We start from the raw sequence: 17,115 nt of genomic DNA, 5'->3' as shown, positions 1-17,115 counted from the left end.
TTGTACATACACATGTAAAAAAACAATTTGGTCTTCTGTTAAGGCTGTTACAGTTTAAAGTTATGTAAACCACGCCCAAAGAAACAGTGACCAGAAAAACGTACAAAAGGGGAGCTGGGAGATGCCAGGCTGCCCGCCATGATTCGGTGCTCTGGGCGGGCAACTCTGTGCGATGTAGGGGCTCAGCAAGGGCAGCCGGGCCTCAGCCGGCCTCTCCCTGCCTGCACTCACTTGGAGTCGGTGCCCACCTCACATCGCTCTTGGAGCTTTTCATTCCGGATCCTTCTCAGACCACTGAATGCTGGCTCTGGAGCTCTGGCACCCAGCTCTGGCACGGGGCCGTCCTTGGATATGCGGACTCTGACAGCTGTGGGCCCTCAGCCATTGGCCTGGCCCGAGGCAGGGGGCAGGCAGTAGGTTGGGGGGTCCGAGTACCTCCGCTTGGTCCCGGGTGGCCGGTCGTCCTTGTCCAGGGGCTCCTGAGGGCCCTGAGTGGGCAGGTGAGTGCCAGGTGTGATATACACAGAGCGTACCTGGTCTGGGCGGCGAGCAGGTGGCTCTCGGCGCCTCACCGGGATGGCAGCTTCCTGGGCACCTGGTGCCCGGCCAGGGAGATAGGAGGGCAGGCCGGGCGGGAGCTTGATGTTGGCCGTGGGCATGATGGGGGTCCGCCGGGGGGTCTTCACTCTAACCGTCATGAAGGACGACGGCCTTCGTCGAGGAGGGGCGGCCGCCTCGGGGAGGGGGCTCGGGGTGGGTGCGCTGGGGCAGGGGAGAGCAGGCGCGAGGGGCCCTTTTGAGAGACAGATGGCAGGGTTACTGCAGCTTCGGTGCCAGAAGATGGACCCTCGCCCGGGGGCCTGCTGGGTGTGGACGTGGGAAGGAAGAAAGCAGACGCTACCTTAATACTGACCTTCCGAGGCCCCCCGCCCAGCCCGCTCTTCCAACAGGCTCTCGGTGCTAGCTGATGTCTCTGAGTCCAGGTTCTCTTCATCGGAGCCCCGAGGGTCCAGCTCTGGCAGCCGGTACGTGATGTCCTCCCTGGGGATGAGAGGGTCACAGTGTCCAAGGCTGTTCCATGGTGGAAGACCCCCCCCCACGGAAAAGTGCCAGGCCAGTAGGGGACAGAGTAGGTCATCCTGGTCCTAGAGGGGACTCCCTGCTCCCAGCACCCCAAACCCAACCCCAAAAGCACACCTGGCCCAAAATGCCCCTGACTCAGTGAAGGTCATGTGAGGAAGGTGTCAGGCTGCTGAGGGAAGCCAGGCATCTGGCCTAGTACTCGGTTAGTGAGGGGCTCCTGCCTCAGGACCTTTGCACATGTTGTTCCCTCTGCCTGGAGTGCCCTACCCTATTCCTAAGACTAGGATGCCCAGGGGGCCTGGATTACACCTGTTCTCCTGGCATAATTTTTAAACGGCATCTCCGTTCATACTTCCATCTTGACTGGACCACAAACTGGTGGATCACCCTAGCTAAGGCCAACTTTAAGACAAAGTTCAGGCATCACACCTCTGTTTCCCTTCTCTCCCTATGGGCCATCGTAATTCCCTGTGGTCAAGCCAGGGGTTTAACGAGCTTAGGCTGTGTTTCAGGACAGCAGCACCCCATGAGGTGGGCACTGGACCGCGGGACTGAGCCTAGCCCATTAGCTTCCTAACAGCCAGATCCCCTATAGTGGGGGGGCCAGTGGATGGGGGCTGGACAGGGCGGCCGAGTGTGGCAAGGGTTCAGAGAGACACTTGCTTCTCCTCCTTGATGGACTGGATCCGCTCAATTAGGATCTCTTTCTCGCGATCCTCTTCACCGCCGGCCACTTCCTCCTCTGGCAGCACCCCCAGCTCCTCCAGGCCACCGCTGCTGCTCATCCGGGTCTTGGGGTTCTTGATCTGCAAAGAGAAGCGGCAGGTCTGGCCAGCCCCTCTGGGTGGGTGGGGGGTCAGTGCTTGTGGATGAGGAGAGGGTGGTGCAAGCAGCTCCGGGGGAGGTTAGTTGTGACATGGATGGCTAGGCTTAGAGAGGCTTCTCCGGGGATCATGCAGGGACCGAGTGACCGGCACGTGGCTCATTAGTCATCTTCAGCACAGGCAATCAGCAGGCAATGGGTTTCCCCCAGCATGCACTTCCAGAAGGTTAGGACACGCTCGGTCTATCCTACGAGGACCCTAGGGGTTGAGAGGAACCCCAGCATGCACCGCACTGGGAGACATGTGAAGAGGACCCACCGTACGTGTACATACCAGGACCCCCTCATAAGGAGACGAAAACCCCAGTTTGAGAGGCCAGGGCTGGGGGAGAGATGAAGAGTGGGTGACCACACAGGGCCATGACCAGGGCACAGGCGCTAGTCATGGGCATAAGGCCACGTCTGACCGTCGGGACAAGGACAGGATCCTCCCACAGGAGCCCGGGACCGGCCCCTTATCCCTCTACCCCCCACTGTGAGGACACTTCTGCTGTGGCAATGTTCCCCTGTGGGCAGGGCCCAGGTCAGCCCGGGACATGGCTGGAGGATGACCAGGACCACCACCAAGTAGGTGACAGGACCCCCACTGCTGAGAGCGGCAGCTGGCCTTGAGGCTGAGCTAGGATGGTGGTCTTTTGGCCGAGGTGAGGAATCAGCCCCTAAACATGCTGCCACGAGGCCCCAGGTCAGGCTGTCGGTGGCCCAGGGTATGCTGGGAGAGTGTGCTGGATGGATAAGTGAGACCCCGCCCAGTGTCCAAACCCCGCCCACCGGTCCCCACTCCCACAAGGCCCCGCCCCCACCAAAGTCCCACCCTGCGTTGCTCACAGCATTTTGTCGCAGAAGAGAGAGCCTCCGGAAGGCGATGCTCTCAGCAGCCTCCAGCTGGGTGATCTCCTCCATCTTCACTTTGTATTTCCTCATCTGTTCTTTTATCAGCATCTCCACGCACCTGTGGAGAAAGTGACTCAGCTACCGCCTCGGGGGGTATGGTCAACATGGGGGCCTGCATCTAGGGAGATGCCGGCCCGAGACTGGGGCATGGTGGCTGAGACAAAGACCCAGAGACCAGGCAGGGCCATGGACATGGCTGTGGCTCCCCTCGTGGCCCCAGTTCACTCACTCTGTGACCTTGTGTAGCTCACCCCACCTCTCTGAGCCTGAATCCTTGTTTTAATAAGCCTCCTCATTTGAAGGAGGAAGTACAGTACCATGGAGGTTGGGTGATTTGTCCCAGGGGCTGCAGGCAGCTGGCCCCAAGGGCTCTAAAACTGCGCTGTGACCCAAGGCACATGTGCTCAGTGGTCAGGGCCAGCCTCAGTGGTCAGTACCGAGGCAGGGAGGGTGTGGTGGGACCTGACGGACTCAGCCTAGATGGAGAGGCAGTCATGACTCAGATTTCCCATTGTCATGACAACATAAGAAAAAAAACCCCCAAGGAACATGCTGGAAGCAAATCCGTCAACAGCATACCGCTGCCCAGGTAGTGTCAGGGCCACACTGGACTCTCCTCCACTCTGCCAACCAGCAGCTGTTCACTGATCTCTTGAGGGTGGCCCGGGGTGTGGGGTGTGCACTGTCAGGAGTAGCCCTCAGGCCTTCCTATGTTTTGCCTCCTGAAACCGCCTTGGGTGACAGGTTCTTATTTTTACAACTTGAAGTCTAAACAATGTCCTTTTAGTGATGGATGTCTGCTGACCTCCTTCTGAGTTTTTTTTTTTTTCCTCTTAATTAATTTTTATATTTTGGCTGTGCTGCGAGGCATGCGGGACCTTAATTTCCCAACCAGGAATCGAACCCGTGCCCCCTGCAGTGGATGCGTGGAGTCTTAACCACTGGACCACCAGGGAAGTCCCTTTCTGAGTTCTTTTGAGGCGCTTCCTTTTTTTCGTGTGTTTTTAAAAAAAATATTTATTTATTTACTTGGCTGCGTTGGGTCTCAGTTGCGGCACGTGGGATCTTAGTTGTGGCATGCATGTGGGATCTAGTTCCCTGACCAGGGATCGAACCTGGGCCCCCTGCATTGGGAGCACGGAGTCCTAACCGCTGGACCACCAGGGAATTCCCTTCAGGCACTTTCTGAGAACTTTTTTTTTTTTTTTTTTGAAGCACTTTCTGAGAACTTTCGAAGATCGTTTGCGGGGAAGAAGGAAACTTGAGACAACCGCTTCTGTTTGCTGCAGGCTCTCACTGCTCCCAGAGGCTGGGAATGTGGGGCTTCACCATCTGCCCCAACCCTGGGCAGAGGACGAGGGATTTCTCCCCTTTTTTGTTTTTTCACCCTCAAGACAACTCAGAAGTGATGCTCTTGCTGCTTGAGGAGATGCTGCCAGGTCTCCACCTGGGTCTGGGCATGTGTGAGCCCTACGATGCCACCATGAGGCCAGGCTGCTTCTCGTCCCTCGTCTGTCAGAAGAGCCCTGCTCGCCGCTCACAGCAGCCAGCGCACATGCAGACTTTGTTAGAAGTTCGGTTTTAGTACAAAAGTCACATGTGTTCATTAGAAAAGAAGGGTGGAGAGACCAAACGAAGTTTACCCAGGACCCCAGTGCTCAGGACACCTCCCGGGGCCGTTGTGATCGGGCTATGTTCTTCTAGACTTTCCTCTGCAGGCACATTTACACACTACCGAGGCCAGGCCAGTCCCAGGATTCTGGAGAGGGCTCTCCTCTTTCGTTGTGGGATCCCTGGCTCGGCTGCCCTGAGCGCATGTTAGGGGGTGGCAGCCAGCCTGTCCTGGTACTCACGTGGTGATTTTGAGGACATCCTTCATGCTGGTCAGCGGGTCCGAGTTGTCGGGGCAGCGCAGAAGGCAGGGCGCAAAGATGATGGCCAGTGCGCTGGGTGACATTCGGTTCACATCCTCAAGCAGGGCCACCCTGTGCAGCAAGCGGCAGTTAGGGGGTGGCCACAGGGAGCCCCAAGACCAGAGTCCAGATCCCGGGAAAGTGCTACCGCAGCCGGGATGTGAGAAACACTTGCTCCTGCAGGGTGGAGAGGCGCCACGAAGAAGCCGGGGGCCCCCTTCTGGATCCCCCAGTATGGACTCACATCCTGGTGTGGAGCCACCAGAGAACGCCAGCCCGGGGAACGCCGTGGTGGGACTCTTGCTGGGACCCCACCCCACAGAGAGCGGGGCAATAGGAGGGCAGGCACTTGCTTGACCAGGTGGAAGATGAGCCTCTCCAAGGAGTTGTGGTTGGCTTCTGGCAGGTGCTCCAGGACGGCATAGATGGCGGCCAGCTGCTCCTGCTTCTCTGGCAGCTCTAGGAGGGTCCTGGGGGTCAGCTCCCTGCGGCCCTCACCCGACAGGCCCCAGAGCACTGGGGAGCCTCCCACTGTCTGGGGCCCGGTTTCTCAGCTGGGGGCACGGGGGTCCATCCTCCCTGACCGGCCACAGCACATGCTCGAGGCTCTGACCCCCGACCTCGACCACCTGCCGGCTCTTGCCACGGTGGGACTCACCGACGGCGCGGAGGAAGTCGCCGTACTGGGCAAAGGTCATGAGGGGCTCGGGCAGCTCCCGCAGCCACTGCTTGAGCACCCCGGTGATGGCGTGGATGGGAAAGTTCTCCAGCTTGACTGCCGTGGGGTCTGTGGGGAGGGCGCAGTGGCCAGTGAGCTCGGAGAAGGCAGGAGGGCTGAGCCTGGAGCCCCACGCGGTGCCCTCCTGCCCTTGACACCTACCTGTCCACAGCACCCACCTGTCTGCAGCGCCTGCCGGAGCTCCCTAGTGCGGTTGGCGGCACCTGACTTGCGGTAGAGGCCCTCGGTGTACAAGCCGTGCATCTCCACGTGTTCCAGAAGCTTCTCCAGCACGATGGGCACTGAGACCTTGTCGCTGGTCAGGCTGTCCACGCACACGCCAAAGTGGCCCGGCTCAGTGCCTGGCTCGATCTGTGATGATGGGGATGGGGGTGAGGGTCAGGCCTGGGCTGGTTGTCCTACTTGTCACCCCCCCGCCAGCCCGGCTTCCTCTGTGGCCGCCGTCGCCCCCTGCTCCTCGTCCTCTCTTGCACGGCTGCCAGAGGTGCCGGGCTGTGGAGGTCCCCGGATGGCTGCTGGCAGGGGGTCCCTGTGTGAAGTGCCACAGTCCCCTCCGCCCAGCTGATCCTGGCTTGTGCCAGCCTGTAGGACCCTGCCTCCCTCATGCAGGGTAGGGGTTTCCTTCCACCTGGAGGAGGGAAGAGCAGGGCCAAGGCCTGGGGTGCACATACAAGCCTGGCCCCAGCTTTGGGGGGCCCTCTGGGGGCTCTGACAGGACCGGGGTGCGCTGTGCTTCGGGACCAGCCCCTCCCACCAGCTCTGTGCTCCCACCTGACACCCAGCCTTGGCCTTGCACCTAGCACACCCTCTCCTCCACATCTCTCAGAACGGCCCCCCCGAGGTGTTCTGGAAAGTTCCTGGCCCCAGAGGGCTCACCTTTTTCCCACTTGTGTAAGAGCAGTAGGTCTGAATCTTGTGCACACACTTCTTGTGGCAGGTCATCTTGCACACTAGGAGGTCATGGTGGGGGAGAGGGAGATGGCGGTCACTGACGGCGCATCGGGGACCCATGGGTCCCGTGGCCGCCTGTCCCTGTGTCTCAGGACAGTGACAATTGCCTGGGTATTTACGATGGACACGGAGTGGCGGGCTGCTCCTCACACAGGGGCCAAGGGGAGACGTTACCCTGGCCCGAAAAGAAAGCCAACCCTGACTGGTCCTGGCAGGAGAACAGCAGTGCTAGAGGCCTGCCTGACCCAGCCTGGGCCCCTGGGGGCTGACTGGCTTCCCACCCGGCCTTGGCCACCTCCTGGCTGCCTGACTGTGGGCCAGCTGGGTCACCCTGGGCTGCACCTGTCTCTCAGGGTCCCTGTGGGGACTGACTGGCCTCGCCTGGCACATGGGGGCGGGGCCAGCACTTCAGGCAGCGAGAACAGCATGAACAAAGACCTGGAGATAGGGCCCAGGGTGACCTGCCCAGGTAGGCGTGCAGAGGTGGGGCTGCGGAGTTGGGAGGGGGCGCCTGGGGGTCAGTTGAGGACCAGCCTCTGCCCCAGCGTGACAGTGGGGAGTCGGGGGGCCTGGGGGGCGGCCAGGGGCGCAGTGGGCGATCGGTGGGCGAGGGGCACTCACCGCTGCAGAGCAGGGCCTTGTCCATGAGCCAGATGTAGGAGAGGCACTGTTCACAGGACTGGGGGATGCTCACCTGGTAGCTGGCAAACACGTGCCCGTTGTGCTGCTGGACCTGAGCAGTGGGGGAGTGGGGCCGAGTGGGAAGGTGGACCCCCAATGGGGTCGCCACAGGGCCGCACAGTGGGGATGCTGCCTGCGGCATCTCAGGACCGGGGGCCCTCAAGGCTGGGTAGGAAAGCACACGCCCGCCCGCGTGCACATGCGCACACACAGACATGCGCACACCCGTGCGCGTGCACACAAGAACACCCATACTCACAGCACGTTCCTGCTTCCGCTTCTTCTTCTGAGCTTTGCTCTGCTGTGAGGGAGCACAAAGGCCAGCTCTGTGTGGGGTCCCCTGGGGACACCCCCAACCCAGCGACGTTCTGGCGCCGGGACCCTCCCTTGCCTGGAGCGGTAGCACCCACCTTGGGAGGCTCGAAGTCGTTCTTGGTGTGCCCGCGGGTGAACTCGTCCAGCAGCGACTGGAAGAGATTGAGGACCAGGTTGGTGTCCTTCTCGCCGCGCTCGGCCGCCAGGTTGCTCACGACGATCTGGTAGTTCTCCATCAGGTCCTTGTAGCCGACATGGATCTTCCCGTTCTGTGGCAATGCAGGGTGTGATCCTCTGTGAGACAGACAGACGGGGGTGCCCGGGGGAGGGCGTGGGGTTTGCCGCGGGGGCCCCCCCTGGGGCTGGGGCTCCACGTACAGGGACGGAATACATGGTCTTGAGGTTGCTGCGGAACTTCTCGGTGGCTTCGATGAATAAGCTCTCGATGGGAGTCTTCTGGGAACGCAGGTCATTTATCTGGAGAGGAAGGGAGAGATGTGCTGACCCCACGTTACCTCAGGCCGGGCATCTGGGCAGCCATAGCTCTGCCCTGTCCCAAGTCCTTCCCTGGCTCCCCTGGGCTTGCAGGGAAACATCCCGGCCCTCTCGTCAACCCTCATGTCTCGAGGATCACTCACTGTGGGTGTTGAGCAGCACCCTTGGCCTCCCCCCAGATGCTGGTAGCTTGTGAGGACCAAAAACATCTGCTGATGTTGCCATGTGTCCCCTGGGGGCAGACTCACCCCTGGTTGAGAAACGCTGGTTTAACTGGGGCCCTTCCTGCCGCCCCACCCCAGCGCTCAATGCCCGGCTGTGCTCTAGGATGGGGGCTGCCTCAAATGGCCTGGTCATTTCACCATGCCTCCACCTCTTAACTGTCCCTGCCAGCCCGCTGTCTCCCTCTGAAGCTCTCAAACACCACACTGTTTGCTGTGGGATTGCCTGCAGCTGGGGCCATGAATACCCTGAGTGTAGGCTGTGATTTCTTCACCTCTGTCTCACACGCTAAGTGCTCAATCATTGCCTGGAACTGAATGCATTTTGTAAAAGTGTGTTCTAAATAAAATAATTTGTTCGCGGTCAGCTGCAGCTGAGCGGCAGGACAAGGAAAGCTTGCAGGACCTAGGAGCAGCCTGGCAGGACTCGGGTGTGCCACGTGCCTTGCCTGGAAGATTATTCTGGATGCTAGTGCTTCCTTTTTCTCACGTGTGTGAGAAAGTGGGCCACCGCCCCCAAGGGGCGCTCTGAGACAGCAAACCACGTGCCTTTAAACAGCGGATCTCAAACTTCCTGGGCAGGAACCGCAGGACAGAATGCCTCTGCTGGGTGCCCAACCCACGTGTGCACATGCACGTGTGCTCTAGATGACTCCGGCAGGGGCGGGGGTCCCAGGATCAGGTGATTCAGGTGTGACTCGCTTCCACACATTCTGTGCGGCCCCCATAGTAAGACACACATTTTGTAGCAAAATGTAAGCATCCCCACCAAGCAGGATGAATGTAGGCTACAAGCGATCTCTGGGGAACCCCTGCCAGGTTTTACAGAAAAGCAGCTGATGCCAAACTTAGGAACAAGCGTGTGGGTTCCAGAACTTTCTGTGTGTTGGAACCATGGACCTGGACTCTCCATTTCCGCCTGATAAAGGCTTTGGTGTGACGGTTTGCAAAACTGCCAGGTGGAGACGGCTCTCTGGGGAGGCCCGGGGCCCCGGCTGGCCCACCTTGTTGAGCAGGAACTCATCCAGGTACTTGAGCTCGTTGGCGTTGGTGATCTTACGGAACACCGACTCTCGCCACTTCTCCGACACCGTGATTTTGCCAATCTTGAGGTTCCGGTTCTTCTTCCCTTTGCCTCCTGGCTCCTTGGCATGCTTCTCGCCGGTGGCGTGGTGGTGCTGGTGGCTGGAGGGGGCTGGGGAGGGGGGCGGGAGGCAGGAGAGGCTGGTAAGGGCAGTGGGTTCCTGGGGAGGACTCAGGTTGGCCTCTGGGGCATGGTCACAAGTACAGAGAACCAGGGCCCCGTGCTGTCACACACTGAGGTCCGCGGCCAGAGAGCGCCTCCGGGGATGGGGACCAGTCCCAAAGCCCCGCAACTGGAGCTTGGCCCACAGCTGACTCAAGGCCCCATCTGGGGACGGTCCTCAGGGGCCCCAGTGGCTCTGCTGTCCGTCCCTGAGGCTGCGGGAGACCAACCTTCTAGATTCTTCTTCATGGCGGCGGCTTCCAGTACGACTTGCCCGGGTACTGTGTTCTCTGTCTCCTCTGTGCCCTCCAGGTTGTATTTCTTATCCTTGTTCTTATGCAGGAAAAGTCTCTTAAACGTGGATCTGTAGGACAAAGTAAGGGATTCCACTTAAGCCTTAGGAAATAAAGGCAGATGTGAGGCCAAAGCAAGGGTCCACTTACTGTAATGAGAAATAGCCCTTTTCTTGGTTATCATTGGAAGGGGATGCCACTAAAAATACGGTTGATCTGTGTGAACTGACAGGGGAGTCAGGCAAAAGAGCGAGATGCTGAGCAGATGTCACAGCATGACCCCATTTTCATATTAAAAAAAAATTACCCCCTGTCCCCTCCCCCAAGATTTTTTTACAGGCACAAGGTTAGGGGAAAAAAACCTCAAAGAATAAATAGCAAATCATGTACTATGGATACTGGGCATGTGATGGGGTGAATGGTGGCTCCAGCCAAAAGGTATGTCCATGTGCTAACCCTCGGGGCCTATAAGCATGATCTTATCTGGGAAAATGGTCTTTGCAGATGTGACTAAATGCTATGGACTGAATATGTGTCCCCCCATATCTGTATGCTGAAGCCTAACTCTCAGTGTGATGGTATCGGGAGGTGGGGCCTTTGGGAGCTGATTAGGTCACGAGGATGGAGCCATCATGAATGGGATTAGTGCCCTTATAAGAGACCCCAGAGAGCTCCCTCACCACTTCCGCCATGTGAGGACACAGCAAGAAGAAGGTGTCTATGAATCAGATACCAAATCTGCTGGCACCTTGATCTTGGACTTCCAGCCTCCAGGTCAGTCTGTGGTGTTTTGTTACAGCAGCCTGAATAGACTAAGACACTAAATGAAGGATCTCAAGATTCTGAGTCATCCTGGATTACCCAGATGCGTTCTAAAGCCGATGACAAGTGTCTTTATAAGAGACAGAAAAAGAGAAGACACAGGGGAGAGACGCATGTCATGTGAAGACAGAGGCTGAGATTGGAGGGTGGGTATTGCAGCCACAAGCCAAGGAATGCCTGGAGCCCCCAGAAGCTGGAAGAGGCAAGGAAGGATCCTCCCCGAGATCCTTTGGAGGGAGACACGGCCCTGCCCACGCCTTGATTTCACACTCTGGCCTCCAGAACCATGAGAGAGTAAACTCCTATTGTTTGAAGACACCCTGTTTGTGGTACTTTGTTTTGGTGGTGGGGTCTCCTGAAAGTAGGGGGCTCTCTCCTCCCACTGCAGCCCATTCCTCACCATCCTCAGGCTCCCGTCCTGAGTTTGGGTCAAAGCTCCCCTGTCCCAGGGCCCAACCTCTCTGCTCTGTGAACCACCTAGAGCACTGTGGCAGAGGCTTTCTGGGGACAGAGCCTTGGCCCAGTTTTTGCTATCTAAGGACCAAGGAGGGGTTCCCAGATGTGGGGATGGAGAAGCTGGGAGCTGGTTCTCATTCCATAAACAGCCAATTGGACACTGTCTGTCTGTGGCCTCAGAGGAGGTGACCCACACTGGCTCTAGGTTTCAATGGGAATCATTTCACCCCAATGTGGCCACAACCCAAGCTCTGCATGGGTTTCTCCTCACGGAACTGCTAAGTGAATGTCTCCCCAAAAGAGCTTCATATAAGTGCAATCGGCTTTTGGGAATTTCCTGGTGGTTCAGTGGTTAGGACTCTGTGCTTTCACTGCCAGGGCCCAGGTTCAATCCTGGTCAGGGAACTAAGATCCTTCAAGCTGTGGGGCCAAAAAAAAAAGTGAGAAAAGTGTGATCAGCTTAGGAGATCAGACTGCTCCGGGACTGGAGGACCTGGACACCCTGGGTGTCCTCTGGTGGCCTGAGCCCACCCCCGAAACCCCACACTTACTTAGAATCGACGGAGCCTGGGGACAGCCCAGCATCTGTCCCCAGGGATGCGTCACCCGACTTCTTCTTCTGGATGGCCAGCTTCTTTGTGCTGGGCTCCCCGTCCATGGTTTCTGCAGAAGGCTGTAGGGGAGGGGGGCTGGGTAAGCAAAGGCAGGCGCCCTCTCCGGAGGGAAGGTGTGGGTCCCGGTGCTGCCATGCATTCTATCCACCGTTCCCTTCTGGTGGCGCTTGGACCCTCAGGGGTGAGAGCTGCCGCCTAAAGCTTTACCTGAGTCTTGGTCTGGGACGGAGACGAGAGGAGCCTGGAGACATCGCTCGTGGATAAGGAAATGCGCCTCTCCCTGCAAGATCACAGAAATATGGATTTACTGACAAGGGTGAGTAGGAGACATTTGGGGTTGCCATGACTGAGAGGGAGAGGGTAGTGCTACTGGCATGTGGTGGGCGGAAACCGGGGATGCTGCTCTGCCCCCCACGGTGCCCAGGACGGCCCCCACCACAGAGATCGAGATGGCCCCAGGGGCCCACTGTGCCAAGGCCGAGAAAGCCTGTCCTAGCAAAAGGGCTGCATCTTCCTCCATCTCTTTATTCCTTTGGACAGGCAGCCCTCTGGGACGAGGGGCTGGTGATTCAGAGTCACCGATATTTAGCCAACTGGGGTCCAAGTGTGTCGAGAGCTGCTCTTTCAGTTTCTGGGTGCGTGTAATCACTCCCACTGTTGATGAGGAAACTGAAGTCCAGGCAGGCTGGGGAGGTGGGAACCTCAACCCAAGGGGCCACCTTCCACAAGGCTGGAGGCTTTCTGTGTGAACTGGGCTCATTTGGACAGGGGCTTCAGGGTCCCCGGAAGGTGCCTCGTCTTCCCCGAGCCTTTCCCCGCCCCCTGGGCCCTTCTTCCTTGGGGCTCCCACCCACCTGGTGTCAGCTCTCAGGCACAGAGCCTCACGCGTTTCCGGGATGCATGGTGCTGCCCTGGTCCTGCTCCAGGCTTTGGCTATGTATCCCCCGACCCTGCCTGCCCACCCCAGCCCTTGGAGAAAGGAGGGTACAGGGCTTACTTTGTGGGTGTGAGGGCGACCCCCTCGGCCCGGTGCCGCTCGCTGAGGTCCAGGGACTGGCTCAGCACGGTGCTGGGGCCAGCGGTCATCAGCTTCTTGCCCCGCCACAGCTCCACGGCGCTGGCCAGCCGCTCGGCGTCTGGGTCCCTGTACCGCTGAATCTGGGTGGAGCCTCCTGGGCTCTCGGGCCTGTCCTGGGCCCTCGGGCCAACCCCTGGCTTGCTCTTGTCTTTGGGAGTCTCCAGGGTGGCACCGGGGGCTGGCATGCCGACCCTGCTGTCCAGGGCCAGGCTGGTGGGTCGTTCCACGTGGCCGGGCCTGGGGCTTCCGCCCTGGGCTTCAGCTGGGACCGGGCTGCCCGGTGCGGGCTGCGGGGGCTCCTCGGGCTGCTTTTCAGGAGGAGCCATCCCTGTGTCCATCCTTGCGTCCCGAGGGCTTTCATCTTCTCTGTTCTCCTTTCTGTCTTCTGGAAGGCTCTCTTGTGGCTCTGGGACGGCCCTTCCGGAAGGTTCTCTGAGGGCGTGCTCTTCCTTACAGGACTGGATGTGCTTGTTCTGGAGCTTCACGTGCTCCAGCCCCCTCTGCCGGCGTGACTCGCGCTTCTCCCGGCTGCTGGGCACTTTCTCGTGACTTTCGGCTGCATTTTTCTGGGCTGGGGGCGCCTTCTCCGGTTGGGAGCTCTCCACAGGGGACCCATCACTGGGCCACACCTCAGGTTCCAGCTCCAAATGCTCTCCGTCCTTGGATGGTTCTGGGCCCTGCGAGGGTTCCTGCCCAGCTGCCCAGCCCAGCTCGGTCTCTGTGGTTTCCTGTTTGGCGGCTCGCTGGGCTTCCCTCTCCTTCTCTGCAGCCTTCTGCTTCTCTGCCACCATCTGGCTGAAGCTGGTGGGGGGAAAGTGAAGGGTGTGCTTTCAGGAACAAATTCACCCAGGGCACTGGGGACCCCTTTTCTACCTGCAGGTGCAGGGGTGGGGAGCCAGGTGGCATGTGGTGAGACCCTGGCCCTCAGAGATGTTTCTGGAAAGGCAGAACCTCCTCAACCAGGGAAGAGGGAGACACGGAGCGGCCTCTTGTTGTCATGGCCACCTCTGCCTGGCTGGTTCAGGGGAACCTTTATTAGGTCTGTTGTGGGAGGGATCTGTTCAGAACCCTCTGAATTCCTTTGGGGTCCCTGGCCTGGTGGATTCCCAGGCTTCGTGTGTGAGTGGGGGTGAGGGCAGCACCCTGATGGCTGGTCCTGGTGACCCGAACCCTCCAGCTCTGAATCCAGGTGCTCTGCCAACCTGCCTGGGGTGGGCAGGTGCAGTGGTGGTGTGGGGGTCCCTGGCAGAGACTGAGTACCGCCAATGGTGACCTGGGGTTTTGCCAGTAGGTGCCAGCTACCAGCCCTGGAGCGTCCCTCTAGGGTCCTGTGTGCCCAGATGGCTAGATGCCTGCCAGCCCCTCCTCAGTTTCCCTGTGTCCAGACAGCTCCACTGGCCAGACGGTGTCTCAGGCAGCCCTTGGGTGAGTGGAATGTTCTGGGGGGGTGGGCGGGGGCTTGGTCCCATTCTGCTCACCTCCTGCGCTGCAGGTGCCCCCGGCAGAGGCTCTGCAGGCGGATGATGCTCTGTCTCTGGAGTTGGTAGGCTGCCCGCTGCCGGTAGCCCCTCCACGTGGCCTGGAGGTACACTGCTGCCTGTGTCCTCTCCAGTGCCCGGCGGACGCGGTAGGACCGCCAGCAGGCCTGAGAGTGGAGGGGGCATTCAGGGGCTGGGAGGGCGAGACCCTGGCCACCTCCGGCCCCGGCCCCACGGGCCCCCTCAGAACCTGGATGGTGACGGCCGCCCGCCTCATCTGTAGGAAGTGCCTGCGTTCCAGCACCATCCGGAACCAGCTCTGCAGGAGCAGGATCTTCCTCACGACCTCCCGGTGCAGTGTCTGCTGCAGGGCCTGACGCTCCGTCTCCTTCAGGAAAACCTAGCAGGGAGTGGGCACAGGAGGGGTCAACATGGCCTCCAGAACCCCTGTACTCGGCAGGTCTGCTCAGCCCACCCCAGGAGTGCGTGAGACCAAGCTGGTGTGCTGACTGACCTGACCAAGGGGAGTTTTTTTTTTTTTTTTTAAATATTGAGATAGAATTCCCAGAACATAAAATTAACCATTTAAAGTGAACAATTCAGTGGCATTTAGTACATTCACAATATTGTGCAGCCATCACCTGTATCTAGCTCTGAAACATTTCCATCACCCCAAAGGGAAACTCCATGCCCATTAGCAGTCATTTCCTAATCCCCCTCCCCCAGCCCCTGGCAACCACTAATCTGCTTTCTGTCTCTATGGATTTACATGTTCTGGACATTTCATATTAATGAGATCACACAATCTGTGGCCTTTTGCGTCTGACTTCTTTCACTCAGCATGATGTTTTCAAGGTTCATCCACCGTAAGCATGTATCAGGGCTGAATAATATTCCACTAAGTGAATGGCCCACGTTTTGTTTATCTATCATCTGCTGATGGATACATGAATTATTTCTACCTTTTGGCAAGTGACTAGTGCCACTATGAACATACATGTACAAGGATTTGTTTGCACATCTATTTTCAGTTCTTTTGGGTTGATACCTAGGGGCGGAATTGCTGGGCCACATGGTAACTCTATATGATTAACTCATTGGGGCACTGTGAGGAGACTTGTCACATCTGGTAGAGCCCTGTTGGGGAGCTGCCAGACATTACAAAGGTTACTGACTGGTTCTTGAACATCCTGTGCTATGGTGTGATGGTCTGATGCCTGAGCCCCACACCTTAGGTCTGCCCCTCTGCTTTCCAGGAAGAAATAACGTGCTGGGCCCCAAGAAACGCACTTCCTCAGCAGAGCCCCTTATTTTTCAGTGAGTGGCTTGGGCCATGGGAGGACCCTGTGTGTAGCAGAAGGTGGGGTACAGTTTGCAGCCACCCTGAGGGGTGCAAACACTGACCTTGGTCTTGCCGATTTGGTAGCTCCTCTTGTCTATGTCCATCTTCTCCAGCAGGGCAGAGATAACCTCTCTGCAGGGCTGGGCATTCTTGGGCAACAGCACCTGGAACTGCTCCGTGAAATCCTGGGTGATTTTGGCCAAGAAAGGAAAATCTGCGTGAGTGTTTCTGCCACCTGACAAGAAGACAGGGCTCCAGCAATTCCCTGGTCAAGCTGAGTTTCCGAAGGCAAAACTTGGTTTGATGTTAACAGTACTGACAAAGCTAAAATCTTGGGACTTTCTGAAACAGTCTAAAGCTTAAGAAAGACTGTCGTAGACATAGAGCACCGACCTTTCAGTCAGTCAGTGAGTGACCACTGAGGACCTGCTGGGTGCTGGCGTTGTCGGTGGGCAGCCAGGAGATGGAGCTGCTCTTGGGGGGCCCACAGTCTGGCTCATTAGAAGGCTGAACCGTAGCTGGAGGCATGTCCCCACACTGCCCTCGCTTTTCTGGCCTCATTGCACGGCATGCGGGATCTTAGTTCCCCAACCAGGGATAGAACCCGTGCCCCCTGCAGTGGAAGCATGGCATCCTAACCACTGCACCACCAGGGAAGTCCCAAGGTATGCCCTTTTTAAGTAAACAATTACGCCAAATTTTTAAGAGCCAAGCCATTAATGAGACACACCAGCATTTTCTCCCTTTTCAGTAATTTGCCTTTCCTATTTATGCAGGATCAGAAAGACGATATTCCTATTCTGCGGATGAAAAAGGGAGGCAGGCCACAATGAAGCCATGTCCCTGAGGCCATACGGGTAAAGCCTGAACGGGGACCAGGTGCTGCCACCTCTGGTTTCAGGCCCAGTGCTTACTCGAGCACCACACAGCTGCTGCCAGCTCCCAGCATGAGCCAGGGGTTCTCAACCTGGGCCATGTTGACCCCTGGGGACATTCAGTGATACATGGAGACATCTTGGGTTGTCAGAACTCAGGGGAATAGTGTTCCTGGCATCTTGCGGGTGGAGGCCAGGGATGCTGCTCAACACCCAATGGTGCACAGGGCGGCCCTCACCACAGAGAATGACCCAGCCCCAAGTGTCAATGGTGACGTGGTTGAGAAACTGCTCTAATTTGGTCTTCACCAATTAGAGGTTACTGGTGATCTTCTGTGTTTCTAGGAAGCCCAGGGAGTCATCTCTGAAGTCATCACCTCCTTGGGCCTCAGTTTCCATATTGGGAAAATAGGAACCAGGGCCCCCTTGCTGCTGGTTGACAGAATAAAACAGCTGGGTATAAAAGTGTGTATTACAGAAGATGCTCAATAAAGGGCCGAGCTGCACAGGGATCTGCTTGTGCAGTTCCCTCTTCCCCACTTGGTTTAACACACCTCTTGCAAGGAACTATGCCCCTCACCATGAGAAAAGAATGATCTGGTACAAATGCCAACAGTGCCAGCCAGCGTGGAGAAACCCTAATGGAAAGTAACCTGCCAGGCTGATGCTCCATAGAAGCGCTCTTTCTGGAGGTGGCTAGTGTCCCAGGCAGCCATGCATGTGCACGAGAGCATCC

At 58.0% G+C, this 17,115-nt stretch overlaps 1 protein-coding gene across 1 annotated transcript in view; it reads right to left on the bottom strand.

Moving 5' to 3' along the window:
* Positions 1–13: 13 nt before the first annotated feature.
* Positions 14–17,115, bottom strand: part of MYO9B (myosin IXB) — an 88,261-nt gene continuing 71,159 nt past the window's right edge. Inside the window, exons 20-41 of the mRNA XM_060093842.1 lie at positions 15,567–15,689; positions 14,413–14,562; positions 14,163–14,329; positions 12,604–13,485; positions 11,814–11,886; positions 11,544–11,665; positions 9,652–9,785; positions 9,180–9,370; positions 7,838–7,936; positions 7,555–7,728; positions 7,404–7,445; positions 7,085–7,196; positions 6,389–6,462; positions 5,671–5,863; positions 5,432–5,560; positions 5,127–5,232; positions 4,714–4,845; positions 2,795–2,918; positions 2,241–2,288; positions 1,743–1,889; positions 914–1,037; positions 14–793 (exon numbers count right to left, since the gene is read on the bottom strand). Of these exons, the coding sequence (XP_059949825.1) occupies positions 378–793; positions 914–1,037; positions 1,743–1,889; positions 2,241–2,288; positions 2,795–2,918; positions 4,714–4,845; positions 5,127–5,232; positions 5,432–5,560; positions 5,671–5,863; positions 6,389–6,462; positions 7,085–7,196; positions 7,404–7,445; positions 7,555–7,728; positions 7,838–7,936; positions 9,180–9,370; positions 9,652–9,785; positions 11,544–11,665; positions 11,814–11,886; positions 12,604–13,485; positions 14,163–14,329; positions 14,413–14,562; positions 15,567–15,689 (3,762 nt within the window). The 3' untranslated portion in view covers positions 14–377. The remainder of the gene's footprint in view (positions 794–913; positions 1,038–1,742; positions 1,890–2,240; positions 2,289–2,794; positions 2,919–4,713; positions 4,846–5,126; positions 5,233–5,431; positions 5,561–5,670; positions 5,864–6,388; positions 6,463–7,084; positions 7,197–7,403; positions 7,446–7,554; positions 7,729–7,837; positions 7,937–9,179; positions 9,371–9,651; positions 9,786–11,543; positions 11,666–11,813; positions 11,887–12,603; positions 13,486–14,162; positions 14,330–14,412; positions 14,563–15,566; positions 15,690–17,115) is intronic.

Source organism: Mesoplodon densirostris, chromosome 3 (genome assembly GCF_025265405.1).
Source record: "Mesoplodon densirostris isolate mMesDen1 chromosome 3, mMesDen1 primary haplotype, whole genome shotgun sequence".
Taxonomy (NCBI): Eukaryota; Metazoa; Chordata; class Mammalia; order Artiodactyla; family Ziphiidae; genus Mesoplodon; species Mesoplodon densirostris.
This window is presented reverse-complemented; position numbering and strand designations above follow the sequence as displayed.